Source organism: Pollicipes pollicipes, unplaced genomic scaffold (assembly GCF_011947565.3).
Source record: "Pollicipes pollicipes isolate AB1234 unplaced genomic scaffold, Ppol_2.1 Scaffold_7231;HRSCAF=8579_pilon_pilon_pilon, whole genome shotgun sequence".
In the NCBI taxonomy this organism is placed as follows: domain Eukaryota; kingdom Metazoa; phylum Arthropoda; class Thecostraca; order Pollicipedomorpha; family Pollicipedidae; genus Pollicipes; species Pollicipes pollicipes.
The window spans coordinates 28,693,172-28,710,671 of record NW_023597034.1 but is presented as its reverse complement, the minus strand read 5'-3'; the positions used below and the strand labels follow the sequence as shown (position 1 = coordinate 28,710,671).

The following is a 17,500-nucleotide window of genomic DNA, read 5'->3' as shown; positions in this document are numbered from 1 at the left end:
TCTGAACTTCTATTCCGCCAAATCAACTACCGTGAAGCATTTTTAATCGGTAGGATGATTCTTTTCGATCTGTGTGTGTTGAATAGGGCCCTCCCAAAGAGCCCTTTAACCCCCAAACCTTACCATTTCCTAGTTTTCAGGGTCCAAGGGAGGAGGAGGGGGAACGGACCCCCTCGACTCTCGCAGGATCTCTAGCCATGGCCGCAAGCATCATCATGCGTGTAAATTTTTGGAAGATCCAGTAGTCGTGCCGCGTTTTGTCATCCAAGCCCTTTCAGCCAGTTGTGTACACGCACATGACAAATGCTTCGCAGCTTTTGATAATGCGTTATGTTTCGCTTTTTAAAACGGCTGATCTAAAAGTGCATCATAACATTGGCTGTAGCCACCATCATGCACGTCAATCTTGGCTGTATCCGGCAGCCACGCATCGTTTTCTTATTTCGGTGTTTTTAGCCAGTTGTTTTGTGCGAGTATGGCAAGTATTCTGACGTGGCAACTTTTTCAACGACTTTTGACGTCATGCAGACTTACCTGATGGCCGTATGCCGATGGCCGCTACATCGATTACAAATGATGGCGCATTAAGGACCATACTGTTTGGCTGATTGTCCCACTGAGGCGGCACACACTTTTGAGGAAAAATAAGGAAAATGGTGGAAAGGGGAATAATGTAAGACATTCTGTCTCAAATCAGGGTCGGATATTGTATACTTTGGTGATGGAGAGAGGACCGGGCTGTGCTTCAGACCATGTATCGATAACTACCCTTCTTTCTTACAGATTCTTATTTACTTTCTTACTTTCTAAGTCTGGCAACCTGCACGGACCTGATCTAAACATGGGCGGGCATCATTCTGCTCTGGTAATCCTGGCACTGACGGTAGTAATAATTCTGATGACTTCGTCTGCGATCATCGCCGAAAAAGGTGAGACCCAAACGCATTATTGACAAACACTCGGGTGGGGGCAGTCTGAACCCACTTCTTATATGGTTTTGGAAGAACTTTGGGTGAGGGCAATCTCAGCCCACTCCTTATATATTTTTGGAAGAACTTCCGATGGCACAGCGCAGCCGCGACAAACTTTGAACAGCTGGTGATTGAGAAGTGCATATTTTGGTACACAGAATCTGATAGGTCATTAAGTCGCTAACCCATAGCAGGTCAAACTCAGGCCATGGCTTTTAAGTGCAGGCAATTCCCAGGCAATCTTTCAGGCTGATGCGATAGCAGAGTGTTGGACGAACCCATACAGCTCTGAAGTGATTTGCTAGACGGTTAGGTAATTTATTTAGGATTGCGACGAATTCCATTGATACTGGGCCGTGTGTAAAGGTCAGATCAATTAAAAAAGTAGACTATTTTTTAGTGGGTGAGGTCAACAGAGTTCTAGTCATTACATAATTAAGTTCCGGGGGGGGGGGGGCACTGACCTAACTTGCCTCAATACATCTTTGGCTTTGAGGAACGTTATAGCGCGGTGCCTGACGCCGCCTCTGCATGGCCGACCTCAGACGGAAGTTCCACCTCGGGCGGTAACAGGCGAGGCTGGGCTTGCCACGGGACCAATTCGACAGTTCAGAACGGCAAGGCTGAAAAAGTATCTTTTCTGTCACGAACGAAATTTGGAATCTTTTGAATTGTCACATGGAGTCAAATCTTTCGGAAGCCGATGCAATATGTCTCTAAATACAGTAAATCACAAAAACAAGACAAATGCAATGCGGCATAACCAGCAAACATTTTCGTTTCGGGAGTTCATTTGCACTTAAGTTTCATTTGGTGGCCATCAAACACTAAATGCAGGTTGAGAATAACATGTGTTTAGGTCCTTATTCACTTGGGGGGGGGGGGGGGGGGGCGGTGGAGGCAGGATTGTGCCTCCTAACCAGGGATGCAGTTTCCTATTTTTGGTTATCATTTTTATCAATTTTTTATTTATCATAATCTGTGGTTCAAACACCGTAAAACTAATTTTGAGAAACTACACCCCTGCTGCCAGCTGCGAAAGATTGCATCAAATCTGGGGACACAGCTGTTTTAAGTGCCTTTCAAAGGCAGACTCAACCATTTTTCTTCCTGCGCCTCCCCCCCCCCCTAACCTTCCATCCCTCACCGCTACGCATTTAGCAAAACTGCATCCCTGTGGCCCTGCATTTACTGATAACATGTTTCTGCAAGCACGTGAAATAACATCATTTTTTGTTCGTAACGTCATCGTATCATCAGCTGAAATCGTTGGCGACCTTCGTTGATGCCGATATGGTGAAGACTTATGTTCTTTTGTCTTAATCGACGACAGTTCGGGTGAAGACGACACATACTCAAAACATAAGGCATATGTTTATGCCTGCTAGAATTATCTCAAGTTTGGTGGTCGTTGTCCTGGCAACGAGACGCACAAATCTACGCCACTGCCAAATGTACAAACCAAGACAACGGTCACACGACTACGGTCATGTGACGGCTTTGAGAAACTGGCTTAATGGGAAGTTCGTAAAATCGAAAGCACGCGTTAATACTTGGCGTAAGATTGTACTTTCGCTGTGAGAAACTGGCCAAAAGTAATAGCCGGCGTCACCCTAAGCGTGGTGCGTTCGCAGTTTAATCCTTGTGCACAAGCAGCTTCCAGCAAACTCCTGGCAACATAAATTAAACCTGACCAATCAGCGAAAGGCTTTCAAAGATCAAGATCGATAAAATGGCCATATGGCAGGCCATATGGCAGTGAGGCCGTTCATTCCGGGACGGCTAGGCTACCACATCGAATATGGTAGCTTGCCACAGATTCGTTCCAAGCTACCATATTCTCCATACATAGAAATATAGTACAAGAAGGTTAAGTTACTGCAGTCATCTGCATAGCCTGGCTGTAAAGTAAAAAACACAAACGGACTTGTAGCACAAATTTGGATGATTTCTAACACTTGCGCAAGAGAATTACCGAGATCACCATCATAGGCACACTTTTGCTCCAATCTGGAAACCATTTATTTTCAAATGCTAAGCAGGGCTAGTGTGTCCCGAGCTTTTACACGGAACAAGACGCCCGACATGTGCGTAAAATCCTTCACATGTTTCCTAAGTGCGATGCCAGCCATAAAAGCCTAGACAGCGGATTTGCTGTCGGGGTTCCAACCTCTCAAACATCTTCTGAATTATCTCGGACCTGTTGATAACCCGTAACCTGAAACCGAATGACAGGGAAATGTGACCTGTTTGCGAAAGAATTTGTACTTACGGAATGTAGAGTCAGGACGGCCGAGCTGATGCGACAGAGAACAGAGCCCAGGCGTTCTGACACCTCCGTTAACCCCTTTCCGTGCATAAAATGTCGTTGAAGTAAGTGACGCAGATCTTTGGAGACAGGTCTCCGTGAACTATGTGTGATTATTTTGCGCATGAAGGCGGCGCCGAATTGAGCCCAAGGCAAGCTCTGGTGTACCTGAGATTGCCGAACGGAGTAGTGATTGTAGTTTTGCCCCTATGGGCTGGTATTCAAGTCTTACGTGTTCTGTCTGCTCGCGCTCCCTTCAGTACAGCAGCACTATAGGTACCGCCAGTGCTGCTGTACCTTGGTACAGCAGCACTGGCGGCGCGAGCAGGGGCGGACTCAGGCGCACGCCAGTAACATCACGATACAGCTGGGTTTATGGGAATCTAGTGGCAGGCAGCATTCATATCAAGCGTGCAGTACAACGACAAGCCGGCTAGCGACTCCAGCGAGTCATCCATACGAGAGAGTCGGTAGACGTGTAGCCGAATGGTCGACTTCAACTTACGCAAGCCCGCTCAGACTCTATGTTCACTGTTCTTTTTAACCAAGCGGATGGGCGACGTCCAGCTGTCAGATTCCTCCAAAATGCCTTGACGGACGGGTTCGTCCAGCTGCACGCGTACGTAGTTTTTCATGTGAAAAGGCAGGCGACGTGGTCTCTACCCTACCGGGAATGGCCCTTGGTCTCGATCTTGTGACTCACTAAATCGGTACACTATATGTGACCATCGGGCACCGACTCATTTTTGCGAAGCACAGCAACGAATACCGCACGCTGGCTGTCAGACAGTGTACAGCCGTCCTAAACGACCATACCCTCCAGTTTGAACGTAGGTTTGTATTCACGGTCTGGCGGCGGTTGCTCCACATAGCCCGCCGGCGTCCTGTCAACAGCCGGGATTGGCAGCCACCGGGTGGTCCGTATGTACATAACCTGATTACACCGCAGCGCACCGTGTACACCGCGATGCAATCAGATTTCCTCCCCGCCCCCTTTCAGGCAGGAGGCAGGGGAGGGGTCGGAGCAGATATTACGGGCTGAGGCAATATAGATATCACACTTCAAATGCCTGTGCTGGACCAACAAGGTTATAAGATAGGAATTTAGTTGGCGAGTCATTTATTGACGGGTTCCGATTTCGAAGAAAGAGCACCAGATTGTCCGTTAAGCAAGAAAACACCGAGCCTAGCGTCAGTTTAGATATGCAATGTGGGCCTTAATGTCAAACGCGGGCTCAACAGACAGGGAACTCGATATCGACCAAAAATTACCAGCCGACTCGAAAATTGCAAGCATCAAAACATTCACAAGCGCAAGCGTCAAAACGTCCCGTCAAAATGTCCTGGCCTTTCAAGGTTGCCCTTTAAGGTGAAACGCGGGCAAAAAAGGGCGGAGAACTCAATACCACCAATGAACTACCGGCCGATTTTAAATTTGCGAAGGTCAGAATATTCACCACAGAAAGAACTAGCATCAGTCAAAAAATCATGACCTCTCATGTTCATGCTTTAAGATCAAACGCGGGATCAAAGGACGGGGACTCAATACCACTCAAAAATTACCACCCGATTTTAAACTTGCAAAGCTTAGAATATTTACCATGGAAAAAACTAGCGTCCGTCGAAAACTCCCGACTTCTCAAGGTCACCTTTCAAGATCAAACGCGGGCTAAAAAGACGAGAAATTCCATGTCACCAAAAAATTATTGGCCGATTTTGAGCTTGTCAATATCAGAATATTCACCACAGAAAAAACTGCATCCTTCAAAAAGTTCCGACTTTTCAAGTTCATCCTTCATGGTCAGACGTGATCTGAAGGACGGAGATCTCGATGTCACCCAAAAGTTACCGGCCAATTTTACGTTAACAGATGTCAGAATATTCACCACAAAAAGGACTAGCGTCCGTTAAAAAGTCCTGACCTCTCAAGATGACCCTTCAAAGTCAAACGTGGGCCCAAATGACGGGGAACTCCATGCCACCCAAAAATTACCGGCGGATTTGAAAACTGCAAACATCAAAATATTCATCAGCGCAAGCGCTGGTGAATGGAAACTAAGACGGCGAATCACAAGCTAGTGGAAACCAGGACATTGTCCGTCAAAATGTCTTGGGCTTTCAACGTGAACCTTCAAGGTCAAACGTGGACTCAAAGGACATGGAACTCAATATCACCCAAAATTACCCGCCGATTTTAGATTTGCAAACATCGGTATGTTTACCACAACAAAAAATAGCGCCCGTCAAAAGTCCTGACTTCTCAAGGTCATCGTTCAGGGTCACATTCAGGCTCAAAGTACGAAAAGCTCCATACCACTGAAAATTGCCGAGCGATTTAAAGCTTCCAAACATAAATATATTTAACACAAAAAAGCGTCTATCAAGAAGTTCTGACCTCTCAAGATTACCCTTTAAGGTCAAACGCAGGTTCCACAAACGGGAACTGGTTTGACGGACACTAGTTTTTATATGACATACATTTTGATGTTAAGAAGCTCAAAATCGGCCGGTAAATTTTTGGGCCATATGAACTTCTCCGTCGCTTGAGCCTGCGTTGGACCCTGAAGGGTGACCTTGAGAATCCATGACTTTTTCAGGGACGCCGTTTTTTCTGTTTGAAATATTCTGATGTTTGCAACTTAAAGACCGGCCGGTAATTTTTGGGTGATAATGAGTTCCCGTCGTGTGAGCCTGCGTTTGACCTTGAAGGTTTAATTTGACAGGTCGAAACGTTTTGACAGACGCTAGCTCTTGAACCTGTAAATATTTTGCTGCTTTCAAGGTTTAAAGTCAGCCGGTAATTTTTGGGTGGCGTCGAGTTCCTTGCCCTTGGAGCCTGCGTTTGACTTTGAAGGGTGACCTTGAGTGATCAGGACTTTTTGACGAACGCCAGTTTTTTGTATAGTGAATATTAAAATGCTTGCAAGTTTAAAATCGGCCGGTAATTTTTAGGTGATATTGAGTTCGCCGCCCTTGGAGACTGCGTTTAATATTGAAGGTGACCTTGAGAGGTGAGGACTTTTCAACGGACGATAGCTCTTGCGCTCATGAATATTTTGATGCTTACAGTTTTCAAGTCGGCTGGTAATTTTTTGGTGATTTCGAGTTTCCCTTCCTTCGACCCAGCTTTTGACCTGGAATGTCACATGATGTTGCAAACTCAAGGTGATTTTCGATTTTCTCCTGCTATAATTGACCTTGACACTTTTTCAGAGAAATCGGAACTCGTCGCTGAATAAATCGCTGAATAAATCGCTTACTTAACGGACATGACGCACGAATGCCTTACCACCAGACACCACATTACTAAAGAGTTTAGCCCACAACACAGCTTCAACGTGGACAGCATCTGTGCCGAGAGGCATATGGATCAAAATCGCTATAACAGGATCAGTAGCTTGCACCAACCAATGAGCGGCACCACACCTGTCGAGGTTTCCGGCGAGATTAAAAACAAATTGCAAGCTGAAACGGGAATTTCTCGCAGCACATTGGAGAAAAGACTGTGCGGAATTAAAGACAAGACCTACAAATCTGCAGGGCCGGGCTCAGAACTGCTATGTTTCTAGCCTAGAAATATGAAACTGTAAATTGTAAAAAAACATAAAATATACACGTAATGTTCAAAATTTAAAAACACTAAAACTGGTATCATTCCATAGAAATGCAAACGATAGCAAGTTTCAAGTGCAAAACTTGATTTGTTCTGACCATTGCGGTGGCGCAGTTCGACCTTCGCGAGAGGTTCTTGGTTCAAGCCTGGCTTCGGCAGGCCTTTTCTTGACTGGTTTCCGCCCGTGCGATGTGAGGAATGGGTGAAAGGTCTCCTTGTCCCAGGATAAACGCTGTGCCAAATAGCGTCGGCAGCGGTTTTGTCGCGGGTATGGGCTGTCCCTGAATATATCTTTCGGTGCGGTGGCCCACCCCGAGGGCACGGCCTCGCTCTGGATTGTCCGAGCAGTCGTGTGACCTCCAGGTCTGATAAATCGGTAAAGGCCTCCGTACGGCAGGCACCCTGACAGCAAGCGCGTGGCCAAGTCTGTCTCTCGCAAGGGTGTGGCACATGGAGTCTCTGCGTCGTCATTGGGACTTTTGGACGCGCTCAGCTGATGAGGCTAAATGGAGAGCATGTTTGTCTTATGTGGTGTGCAGTGTTTACGGTCGGCACCGATCATGGGCGATATCGCCTGCGACTTGCACGAGGACAGCTAGGTATCGCGCGCGTCGGTTTGTCAGCGGTTGAGACATTTTGCTCGCTATGTTAGATGCTGTTTGCACCAACGTTCCAGTTGCCAAGTTACCCTTGTTTCTTCGACACAAGGGCGAACATCTGTGCGTTAACTCGTCCTTATCTGTGTGTTAAATTGGCGACGTTGGCGAGCTGATCCCGATAATTTTATTCGCAGGCTCCTCACAGTGAAAAGCGTAGGTTGCACTCGATACTGACCTGTTTCTTGTCTGTTGTTTTTTTCAGTAACACTGTCCCAGAAGCATTATGCGGTTGTTGCGCGTCACCCGGCAGATAAAGCGGTAAGTGGAGTGCTAAAACTGTCTTTTCTCGTATCCACGTTGCTGGAGGCTGGCGGGAAGGGCCATGCACTTTCAGCCTCGTCTCTCCGAAGTACCTTGGCAAAACAACCGCCCAACGGCGTGCTTATCTCACCTTTACATGGAGTTCACGCATGAAGGCCTGCTTTTTGCAGAGCTGTAGATGAAATTCTGTGCTGCCAATTTCGATGAATTCGCGACACAAAAGCCACTGTTTCGTTATCTAGCGTCGATCCATAAGCCCTTTGCTGTCTAGAGAAGCTTAACTTTCTTAGTGGGTCGAGTAAAAATGCTCCTGCATGGTGCCCTGTGAATTTCCCCATTTTCAACGCGCAATTAACGGTCTCAGTGGCGCAGTTGATGCGCGCCGGGTCTATGATCAATGCGTCGTACGCGCGAGGCCGCGGCGTTTCAGGGCCTGCTGCTGCTTATGAAGGTTAGATAGTTTGTTCGCGGCCAACATACGCTATTAGTGTAACGTGGCTCTCAATTCATTGAGTTTCTTGCAAAATTCTGGATATAGCATGGATTAAAACTTTACATAAATGCACCACGGTAGCGTGTTACCATGCCACCTTCTGTTACAGTATGTCCAAAATAAAATGGAAACTAAAGTTATTCTTAAAGATTTAAGTCAAGCGTTTTTTGAATGGATGAATTTCTGGGGTCAGAGGGTACGCTGGTAGATGCTGATATTTCTGTGCCGAAATTCCCAGACCAGAGAGGGTGCTGGTCAGTCCCAAACAGACCAGAGTGTGTGCTGGCCAGCCCAGCCTAGACCACAGGATACGCTGGTCTGCTCCGCTGGGATCTGCGACACTGGTTCGTTCCGCTGAGGCGACACAACTGTCCAATTCATTCAGACCAGGAAAACACTGATCAGGGGCGGTCAAACCTGGGGACGGACCTTTGATGTCAGCCTAGTGTCACATGAATTTGGTATGGCTGCTTTCACGCCACACCCAACATATTTTTTGTAACGTTCGCCTCGTTGTAATTGAAGTGTTTTTTAAACCGCAACCTGTTCAAACATGTCAGGTGCGTGACAAAACGATTTCATAAAATACCGTATGCTGACTTCACAATACGTTTTTAAAGAACGCCACTCAATGGTCTGTAGTATTCTGTCCATTATAACCGCGCGTCCTAACAACTCACTAAATACGGTGGTTGGCTTTGGACCCAAAGCATGAAAGTGATGTGCAAACTTATGCATTGAACGGCGGCGTGTCTGGGTTTGCACACATAATGGACGTTAATTGTCCCCGAGATTGGTGTCCAGTGTGCCTGTGTCCGTCATTGCGTCTTGACGACGCTCTCCACTGCTGAGACTATAAGGCATCGTCATTGGTGTACGAGGTTTGAGAGCATGATCCACGTCTGCTGTAATTTCAGGAGTATGTGTGTACTTCAGTCATCTACTGGTGTCTGTCTGGTGTGCTTGAGGAGGGTAAGTCAGGACTAAAGCTGAGGACTGGAATCGTGCCTGACTGTCCTTTGGTCCTGAGTGCGTGACTGTTGCGCGACCGGGGTGCTCGCTGGAGGTGATCTTGAAGCAAGGCTGCTCGCGTGTCGCCACTCGGGCGGCAGTCAGCTGTATTGGAACTGTCGGCCTACTCTGCAGACCGTCGCGGCGACGCACCCCGCCGGCGTCACCAAGAGAGGCGCCTACTTCGCTGTCCACAGCCAATGCGCCTGTCTCAGACGGCGCCTGTGTGCGTCTTTTATCAGGAATGCCGTGAAATCGTGGTCGGGCTGGCCCTGTTTCCGACCACGCCCACCGGTAATGGGAACAGCACGATCCGGGTGAGAGGCAAGTGTGTCAAAAACGCGGAAATCGGAGAAAATGGCCAGATTCCCCAGCTCACCTGCAAGAGGGACGGCACATGGCGCTCGCTGAGTGGACTCTGCAGATGCAAGAAAGGCTACGCGGCCAATCCGACCGACTGGACTTGCAAAGGTTGGTACCGATCTGGTAATAAAGGCACAATTTTACATAGAGGGTAAGAATCACCTTCTAGTTCAAAAGCCTCCAGCCATTTACCCTAATCCGCACATAATTTCAACCAGGCTGATGCTTAAGTACATATACCTTTATCAGTAGGAATTACCGTTCGGGAATAGCCTGGTGTAGCGATGGTGCACCCCAAACGGCATCATATGTGAACAGTGAAAGCTTATTCTATGTCAGCATCACGTTCCCACGTCAAAAGTCTGAGTATGAGCAGTTCCCTCGCTGGAGCACAGAAGACAAAAACCGTCTGAGTTTACTTGAATGCTTGACGCTTATTGCAATTGCAAAATGAAAACAATCTCGCATGCTTTGGAAACCATGACCTTATAAAAGTCAAACGATGTCACTCACCTAAATTGAACAGTGACTTTTTGCTTAGAAGAGGTATCTAGGTTCAATGCGGCTGCATGGGCACATAAGAAAGTATGGGGGGCACTTTAAATACAGGGCTGGAGTTTGTCTGGTTTGACATTATTTGACTCGAAGGACGTGGCGAAGGTGCGTCAGCTTTTGACACAACTATGCGCAATACAGGCCAACCCTCCCCGTGAATTTGGTGTATTTATCTCTCTTAGTTTTGGAGCCCGTAGGTGTCAGTCTGCCCCCCCCCCCCCCACACACACACCGAAGAGTGTGGCATTCAACCGGTCACGCGGGCGGGTGTTAAGCCACGAAAGGGCAAAATTTATCCCAGCCCTTTCCTTAAACGTGTTAGGGCTATGAGCGTGGGGGCAAATGTTTAGTCAGGGCTTTTACAACGCAGTTCCCTTTTCGAAGAAGAAACTCAAACTAGAAGAAGTCGGATGCTTAAAGCCCCGACCTCCGTGGGCATTGGCTTATTTTAACTGTAACGCGATCATGCTAGTCGGGTGACGCCTGTCATTCCTATAGCGTTTGCTTCTCGCAAAATGCGTGTTCACACGTTTTTTATTGGTTTGCTGCAGTCTAAAGCCATGACAATCCAAACTTGAGATAGCCAGCGATCGAAAGGAAAAACATAGCTGCATAATGTATGGATTAAGTCACCATTCACTGATTATTCACCGTTAGAAAATCGCTTTGTGCAAACTCGTATACTGAAAAGCACCCTACACTGGCGATTCAAGGTCCTAGAACGCTGAATTTTTGCTGTAATGCGATGTGATGCAATGTGATGTGATGCGATGTGATGTGATGTGATGCGATGCGATGCGATGCGATGTGACGCGATGCGATGTGACGCGATGCGGAGCAGAACGGAGCAGAACAGTAGCATAGCAGCCGGAAGCACGTACACTGTGAAATAATATAAACCTCATTCAACAAACGCCATCAAGTCTAGATGACAGACAATATTTAACTTCACAATAATTCCCTGTCAGCAGCGGAAATAGTTTCCTGTAATTAGGGTTACATCTGACAAAAGGGCCCTCCTTCCCGTCTCGCGCGTAAAATGCATTGTAGGGCGCATGGGCGCATTGTAGGGCGCATCACATGTGTGTCATCCTTTATAGAATTGCATGCTTTTATATCCATGAGATATAGGGTTTGTTTTCTGTGGAGTATTTTTGCTATCAAACAAAGGCGAGGGGCCCAATTGTAACTGCCACTACCAACTCTGGGGAGATGGCAGTGGCTGTTACACTTCCCCAGAGATGGCAGTGGCGGTGCTGGATGTGTGCTGGACCAAATATCGACACGTGCTCGTGTTTTGGCCCTTTCTTGTAGTGTGCTTTCCTATTTGTCAGTGAATTGAAGGTGCTTACTTGTATTCATATCCTCTTATTTCCGCAGTATCCAAAAGAATGTCCCGTTTTGTGCATTTTGCAGTACAAAACGTGGTTTGTTTTAGAATCTCGCGTAGCCTAGCACAACATTGGTTGAGAGCAAAGTGTCCGCCGTTATCTCCGGAAATTGTGCTCACGAACGTCAGATACGAACGACTTGGCAGTCATATTTTTCTTGACATTGACCACTGTTTGGCTAGTGGAATGACAGGATTTGGATGGCGTTATTGCGGCGTAATGGTTGCCTGGATAACCTTGATATTGTATACATGAAATGCCCTGCAGATCTTCGTGGGTGTGTAGGTCAGAAATTGGTGTTTTATGTCTTGAGGGGAGCAGGGCTGTGAACTGTACCGAATGTTCTACAAAATGGCCGTGTCAGCTCAAAACTCTACACAAATGTGGAACGCGCCCTTAAATACATCGGGATAAGTCACGCACGTACTTGATTTGGGATAACCATTGGACTTTATTTTTAAATAACCATTCCACACGTATGCTATCATTACCTCCCCGTCCGATGCACTGAATAGACGAACAAACCCCATCTCGTCAAACGGAGCACATTGCTCAGAAAGACATCTTGGTAAAATCCAGGGAGCAGGCACGTTTGTGCTATCACAGTGAGGTAACGTGACATGTCTCTCTGGCTCGTTGATGGTCTCCCGTGTAGCCTGTTGCCGAGAAGAGCTTGTGGTACACGTGACAATTTGGCAGCAGGTGCTTCACAGTCAGGCGTCGTGAGCGGCACGAATTAACGTCTAGCGCTGTCGATCAGCAGCGGTTGCGCAGCGGACACATCTGTGTCCAGACCACAGTAGCCCAGCGTCAGTCGACTCGGCCGCCTGCCCGTGTGACGCCGGCTTCTACCGGGCACCAGCTGACCGCTACGGCTGTGCCTGCACCCGTGAGTCGACCGACACTTCACGCACGCACACATACACGTCTGCCTGCTTAGTGAAGGAGGTGAGCGCTCAAAAGCGTGAACCCCTCAGTTACTGTTTTCTACGCATTTCGGTTAACGCCTGAACAATCTCTCCATTGGATTCGAAATCTGCACACTCATGAACTCTATCTCCCTGGTGCACCTGCCGGCGTTGTTACCACAGAGAGGGCGCAGTCATGAACTGTGCGACTAACGTCATTGTACTGAAGAGCGCCCTCCGTCTCGCTGTGACGTGCAGCGGTGGCCTGAGGATGTTCCCTGCCACAGAGCCGCCGTCGGCGCCGCGGCATCTGGAGGCCGAGGCTGTGGATCAGAGCACGGTCGTGCTGGCGTGGGGCGCTCCATTGTGGGGCGGCGGCCGGGCCGACACCATCTACTCGGTCAGCTGTGAGCGGTGCGGCGCCAGCGTCACCTTCAGCCCCGCTCAGGTATGTCCGCCTCGCCCACCAGCAGCCCGCTCGGCGGGGGGGGGGGGGGCAGCGTCACCTTCAGCCCCGCTCAGGTATGTCCGCCGCGCCCACCAGCGACCTGCTCGGTGGGGGGGGGGGGGGGCGCCGGCGTCACCTTCAGCCCCGCTCAGGTATGTCCGCCGCGCCCACCAACAGCCCGTTCGGCGGGGGGGGGGGGGGGCGCCGGCGTCACCTTCAGCCCCGCTCAGGTATGTCCGCCTCGCCCACCAGCGACCTGCTCGGCGGGGGGGAGGGGGGCGGGGGGCGCCAGCGTCACCTTCAGCCCCGCTCAGATATGTCCGCCGCGCCCACCAGCGACCTGCTCGGCGGGGGGAGGGGGGCGGGGGGCGCCAGCGTCACCTTCAGCCCCGCTCAGGTATGTCCGCCGCGCCCACCAGCGACCTGCTCGGCGGAGGGGGGGGGGGGCACCGGCGTCACCTCCAGCCCCGCTCAGGTTCATCTGGCGCGCCCATCAGCGACCCGCTCGGCGGGGGAGGGGGGGGAGGGGGGGGGGGCGCCGGCGATACCTTTAGCCCCGCTCAGGTGCGTTTGCCGCGCCCACCAGCGGCCTTCTCAGCGGAAAGCGGACAGAATGTGGGATGTCCATAACGAAGGAGACTGGAATCAATTTCAAAAGGCACTGAAAATGTCATGTGATATGTTAACGGCAGTGCGATATATTTAAACGATGTGAAAAGGCACGGAGGTCAGCACCAAGAAGACTAAGTAGGCATTCCAAGCATGCATATACAAGATCATCTCGGAAGTATGATTAGCATAGCGCCAGTCTTCATTGATAGCGAATGACTGATGCGTTGTGTTTGAGGCACGACAGCTACGGAGGCCGAGCCCCACATAAGACACTGCGTTTCCCAGACAAAAAAGGATGCCCGTCCCACCGGCCGGTCATGTTATGGGGCGCCATCATACGTTAATCCTTGCTGGGCGAACGGCATCAACTAATAAGCACACACCGCGCAACGATGAGGGGCGAGTCAATGGTATGTAGATGCAAGCGGCGCTGTACCGACACCGATGGCGCTGGATCTGCGGTGCTGCACCGACACCAATGGCGCTGGCTCTGCGGTGCTGCACCATCATCGATGGCGCCGGCTCTGCGGTGCTGCACCGACACCAATGGCGCTGGCTCTGCGGTGCTGCATCGACATCCATGGCGCTGGCTCTGCGGTGCTGCACCAACATCGATGGCGCTGACTCTGTGGTGCTGCACCGATATCGATAGCGCTGGCTCTTCGCGCAGCGAAATAAGCGGAAACCAAAATTAAATGCCTATTTGATGTCCTGGGGGTGTGGAACATCGTTATCATGCAATGTGTCCGGACGACATGATGGTGTTGACAGCATACAGATGTAGCTGAGGTTTACTTTATCTTGTTGAGACACGAGTGGTTATGGTTGCATTATTGGCGGTGATGCTACCAGCGCTAACGGCGATGTCTGCGCGCATTTTGACCATTAATATCTTTAGTTCTAAAACAACTTCGGTAACGCGCGGCACACGTACGCCAAATTTTTGCACAGTTCTAGGCAATTCATAAGTTGTCTTTTGGTATCAAGCAATTCAGATATGTATCTTAGGTCGTTGACCTAAAGACATTGGCTGTCAGCGAGGGCAACTCCTAGAAAACCGTTCAGTATGTCACAACGCAGTATTAGACGAAATCATGCAGTTTCGAGATGGACTGCAAATTATTGTTACGACCTGTTCCATTGATCTTGGGTCAGGTTTAGAGGTCACACCAATACCAACATATCTGATTGGACTTTAACGTCATGAAAGTTAGACTAGGTCGCTGACCTGAATGGTTTAGACAAATAAATCCTTTTTGCTCTCGGCAGCATGCCGCCTAGAGTAGTATATATGTTATTCTAAATTCAAACATCAAATAATCCCGGAGGTTTGGGTCACGTTTACCTTCTACAAGCCAAAGAAAGTAACCGACATGGTATGAACAACACTGGCATTTCGCTCATAAGTGATATCGATATCAAAGGAGATGTTCCCCATTGGAAGATATGAAAGGAAACAAAATCGGCTATGACGCTATAAGCGCAATTGTAACTTTCGGCATACTTGTATGTGGAAAAGACTGCTCTAGACAACACAATTTCTCTGTACACCAAATATGCCCCTCGACACGTTATTATTTAATTGCGTCCTTGTACCTTGCACAACATTAGTTGAGAGCTAATTGATGGCCGTTGTACCGGGAAATCGTGCTCACGAACGCTAAATATGAAAGACTCGACAATCATATTTGTCTTGGCCTTGATGGCCGCACGGCCAATGGGATGGTAAGATTTGAATGGCTTTCTTGTGGCGTCAGGATGCCTGCGTAACTTTGAAATAATGTGAACGTCTTCGCGGGTGCGTAGCTTGGAAACTCCAGGGGTTTGGAAATTAAGAAGGGCAGGACTGCGAAGTGCAACGAATGATTTTCAAGATGGCTATTTCAGTTTAAAATCCCCCACAAGTGTGGAACACTCCCTTTACGGTTGGTTGCGTAAATAAATCTGATGTCGCTTCTGACACCGATCTGGACCTAAAAGAAATTAACCCCGGTGAGATCACATGTGGCCTTCATAAAACGCTGAGACGGCGCCCGTACCCGTAAGACTAAGCAACGAATCTCTAGCTTTCTTAGTCTTTTAAATCTTATGGGGTCACATTGGCCCCCACTCCCACACGAGCGCAAAACGCATAACCAACCACTCGGGCGCGTGTTAAGCCTTTTAGATGCCAAAAATGGTTTGACATCCGCGACGATCGGAAAGAGCAGTCATGTATTGGTGATGTTGCAACGTAACAGAACTACGAGTCCTGATCAAACGGCCAGCATTGAAGTGCTCTGTCCGCGTGAAAACGCAGCTTGAAATACGGATGCAACGTGCTGTTTAAAACTTCATGACAGCCGGTGGTTACAAAGGCGGCAAACTATCTTAGCAGACGGTGATTGCCAAGATAGAATCTCGTCAATAGCGTTGCAAATCAGTCTGGGACGAGTCGGACCGACCGCTGCGACTCCAGCGTTTCTGGTGAGCTTACGTAACAAGGGGCTGATGCACATTTGAAGATATTGAAACAAGCATCAGATATAATGGAAAAGCCCGCGTGTAATTGTCAGTGCGTTTTCAAGTGCACAAGTCCGGTCGGGCCGTGACTTGGCCTGGGGCGGTTGCTCCCCTCGCGCGCTCCGCCGCGCGCCTGCGATCGGCGGCTCTGCGTGTGGCGCGAGCGCGATGTCAATGCGAGCCTAAGCCAGGGCCCACGCCAGCTAGAGGCTGCAACGGCAGAATGTGGTGATTGGAAGTGATTTCAGCACGTTCTCATCAGGAGGCTGTGGCCCAAGACGTCAGAAGTCAGTGAATACTTCGAACGCTGCATCCTGCGAGTGGAGAAAACAACACCGGCCCCAGCTGGGTCAAACCATGGCGGAGGATAGAGACAGTGACGTAGTTGTCGACCCTGATGAAACGACTAGTAAGACAAGCCAATCTCACAAGACAGAACAAGATATTCTGAAAAAAAGATAGAGACCAGCGAGTTGAGACAGCGCCAGAAGATGTCGAAAGACCCGCACGGGTCATGTAGTGAGAGTCTGCTCGGAGGTTATTCTAAAAGGTAAGTGGGACGACAGTGAGCTGTGTATAAGTGAGAGTCTGACGCCGAGTAAACGGGACATTTTCATCAAACTCTTGGTGTACAAGAAGGAAGGTCGGCTACATTGTGAGTTTAGCCGCAACGGGTTCGGGTACTGCAAAACAAGTGCGGGGGCTCAGAAAGTCCTGATGGACAGTGTTGATAAGATCGAAGGTCTTTTCCGTAACAACCATTGATACACATGCTTGTGCAGATGTGTGAATATTTCCCTCATGCGGGCAACGCTGCATTTGCAATTCCGATACGACCAGTCCCGCTGTGACTCGGGTGTCATGCAGACGTTTCATGACGTAATGAAACGATGACACATTAAGGAAATTATTTAGTGAGTAGTGGAATCTTCTGTCCAGGACAGTCTTTCACACTTCAGAGCGAACCAAATGCTACAAGTGAGGTTATTATATTATGAATATTCCCTTTAAAGGGAATGTTCCACATTTGAAGACATTGAGACAAGCATCAGATATGAGCAAATAAGCTCACTTGTAGCTATTGGCATGTTCTTGAGTGCAGAAACTTCTCTAGGGAACAAAATCCAACTATATAGTTGATATGATCTTCAATACGTCATCGTTTAGTTGCGACATGGAAAGCCTGTATGACTTCAAAGGGGCGTCCAACTTGGCTGTGCAAAATTGCCACCCTAGTGGACGAGCTGACTTATTTGAAATACTTCAACACCCCAAGAGATGTCGTGCTAATGGGTGTGGTGTTTCCATAACCCACATATCCTGCGTGGGCGTGTTTCGGCCCTTTCTTGTAGTGGTCTTGACATTAACCCTTTATGTTATATTCTTACCTGCATTTACATGAGCG

General features: G+C 48.8%; 1 protein-coding gene across 1 annotated transcript in view; it reads left to right on the top strand.

The window, feature by feature from the left end:
- The window catches only part of LOC119109953 (ephrin type-A receptor 4-A), a 43,245-nt gene that overhangs the window by 14,154 nt on the left and 11,591 nt on the right, over positions 1–17,500 (top strand). Inside the window, exons 3-6 of the mRNA XM_037233697.1 lie at positions 7,754–7,809; positions 9,559–9,787; positions 12,389–12,514; positions 12,821–12,981. Coding sequence (XP_037089592.1) covers positions 7,754–7,809; positions 9,559–9,787; positions 12,389–12,514; positions 12,821–12,981 — 572 coding nt within the window. The remainder of the gene's footprint in view (positions 1–7,753; positions 7,810–9,558; positions 9,788–12,388; positions 12,515–12,820; positions 12,982–17,500) is intronic.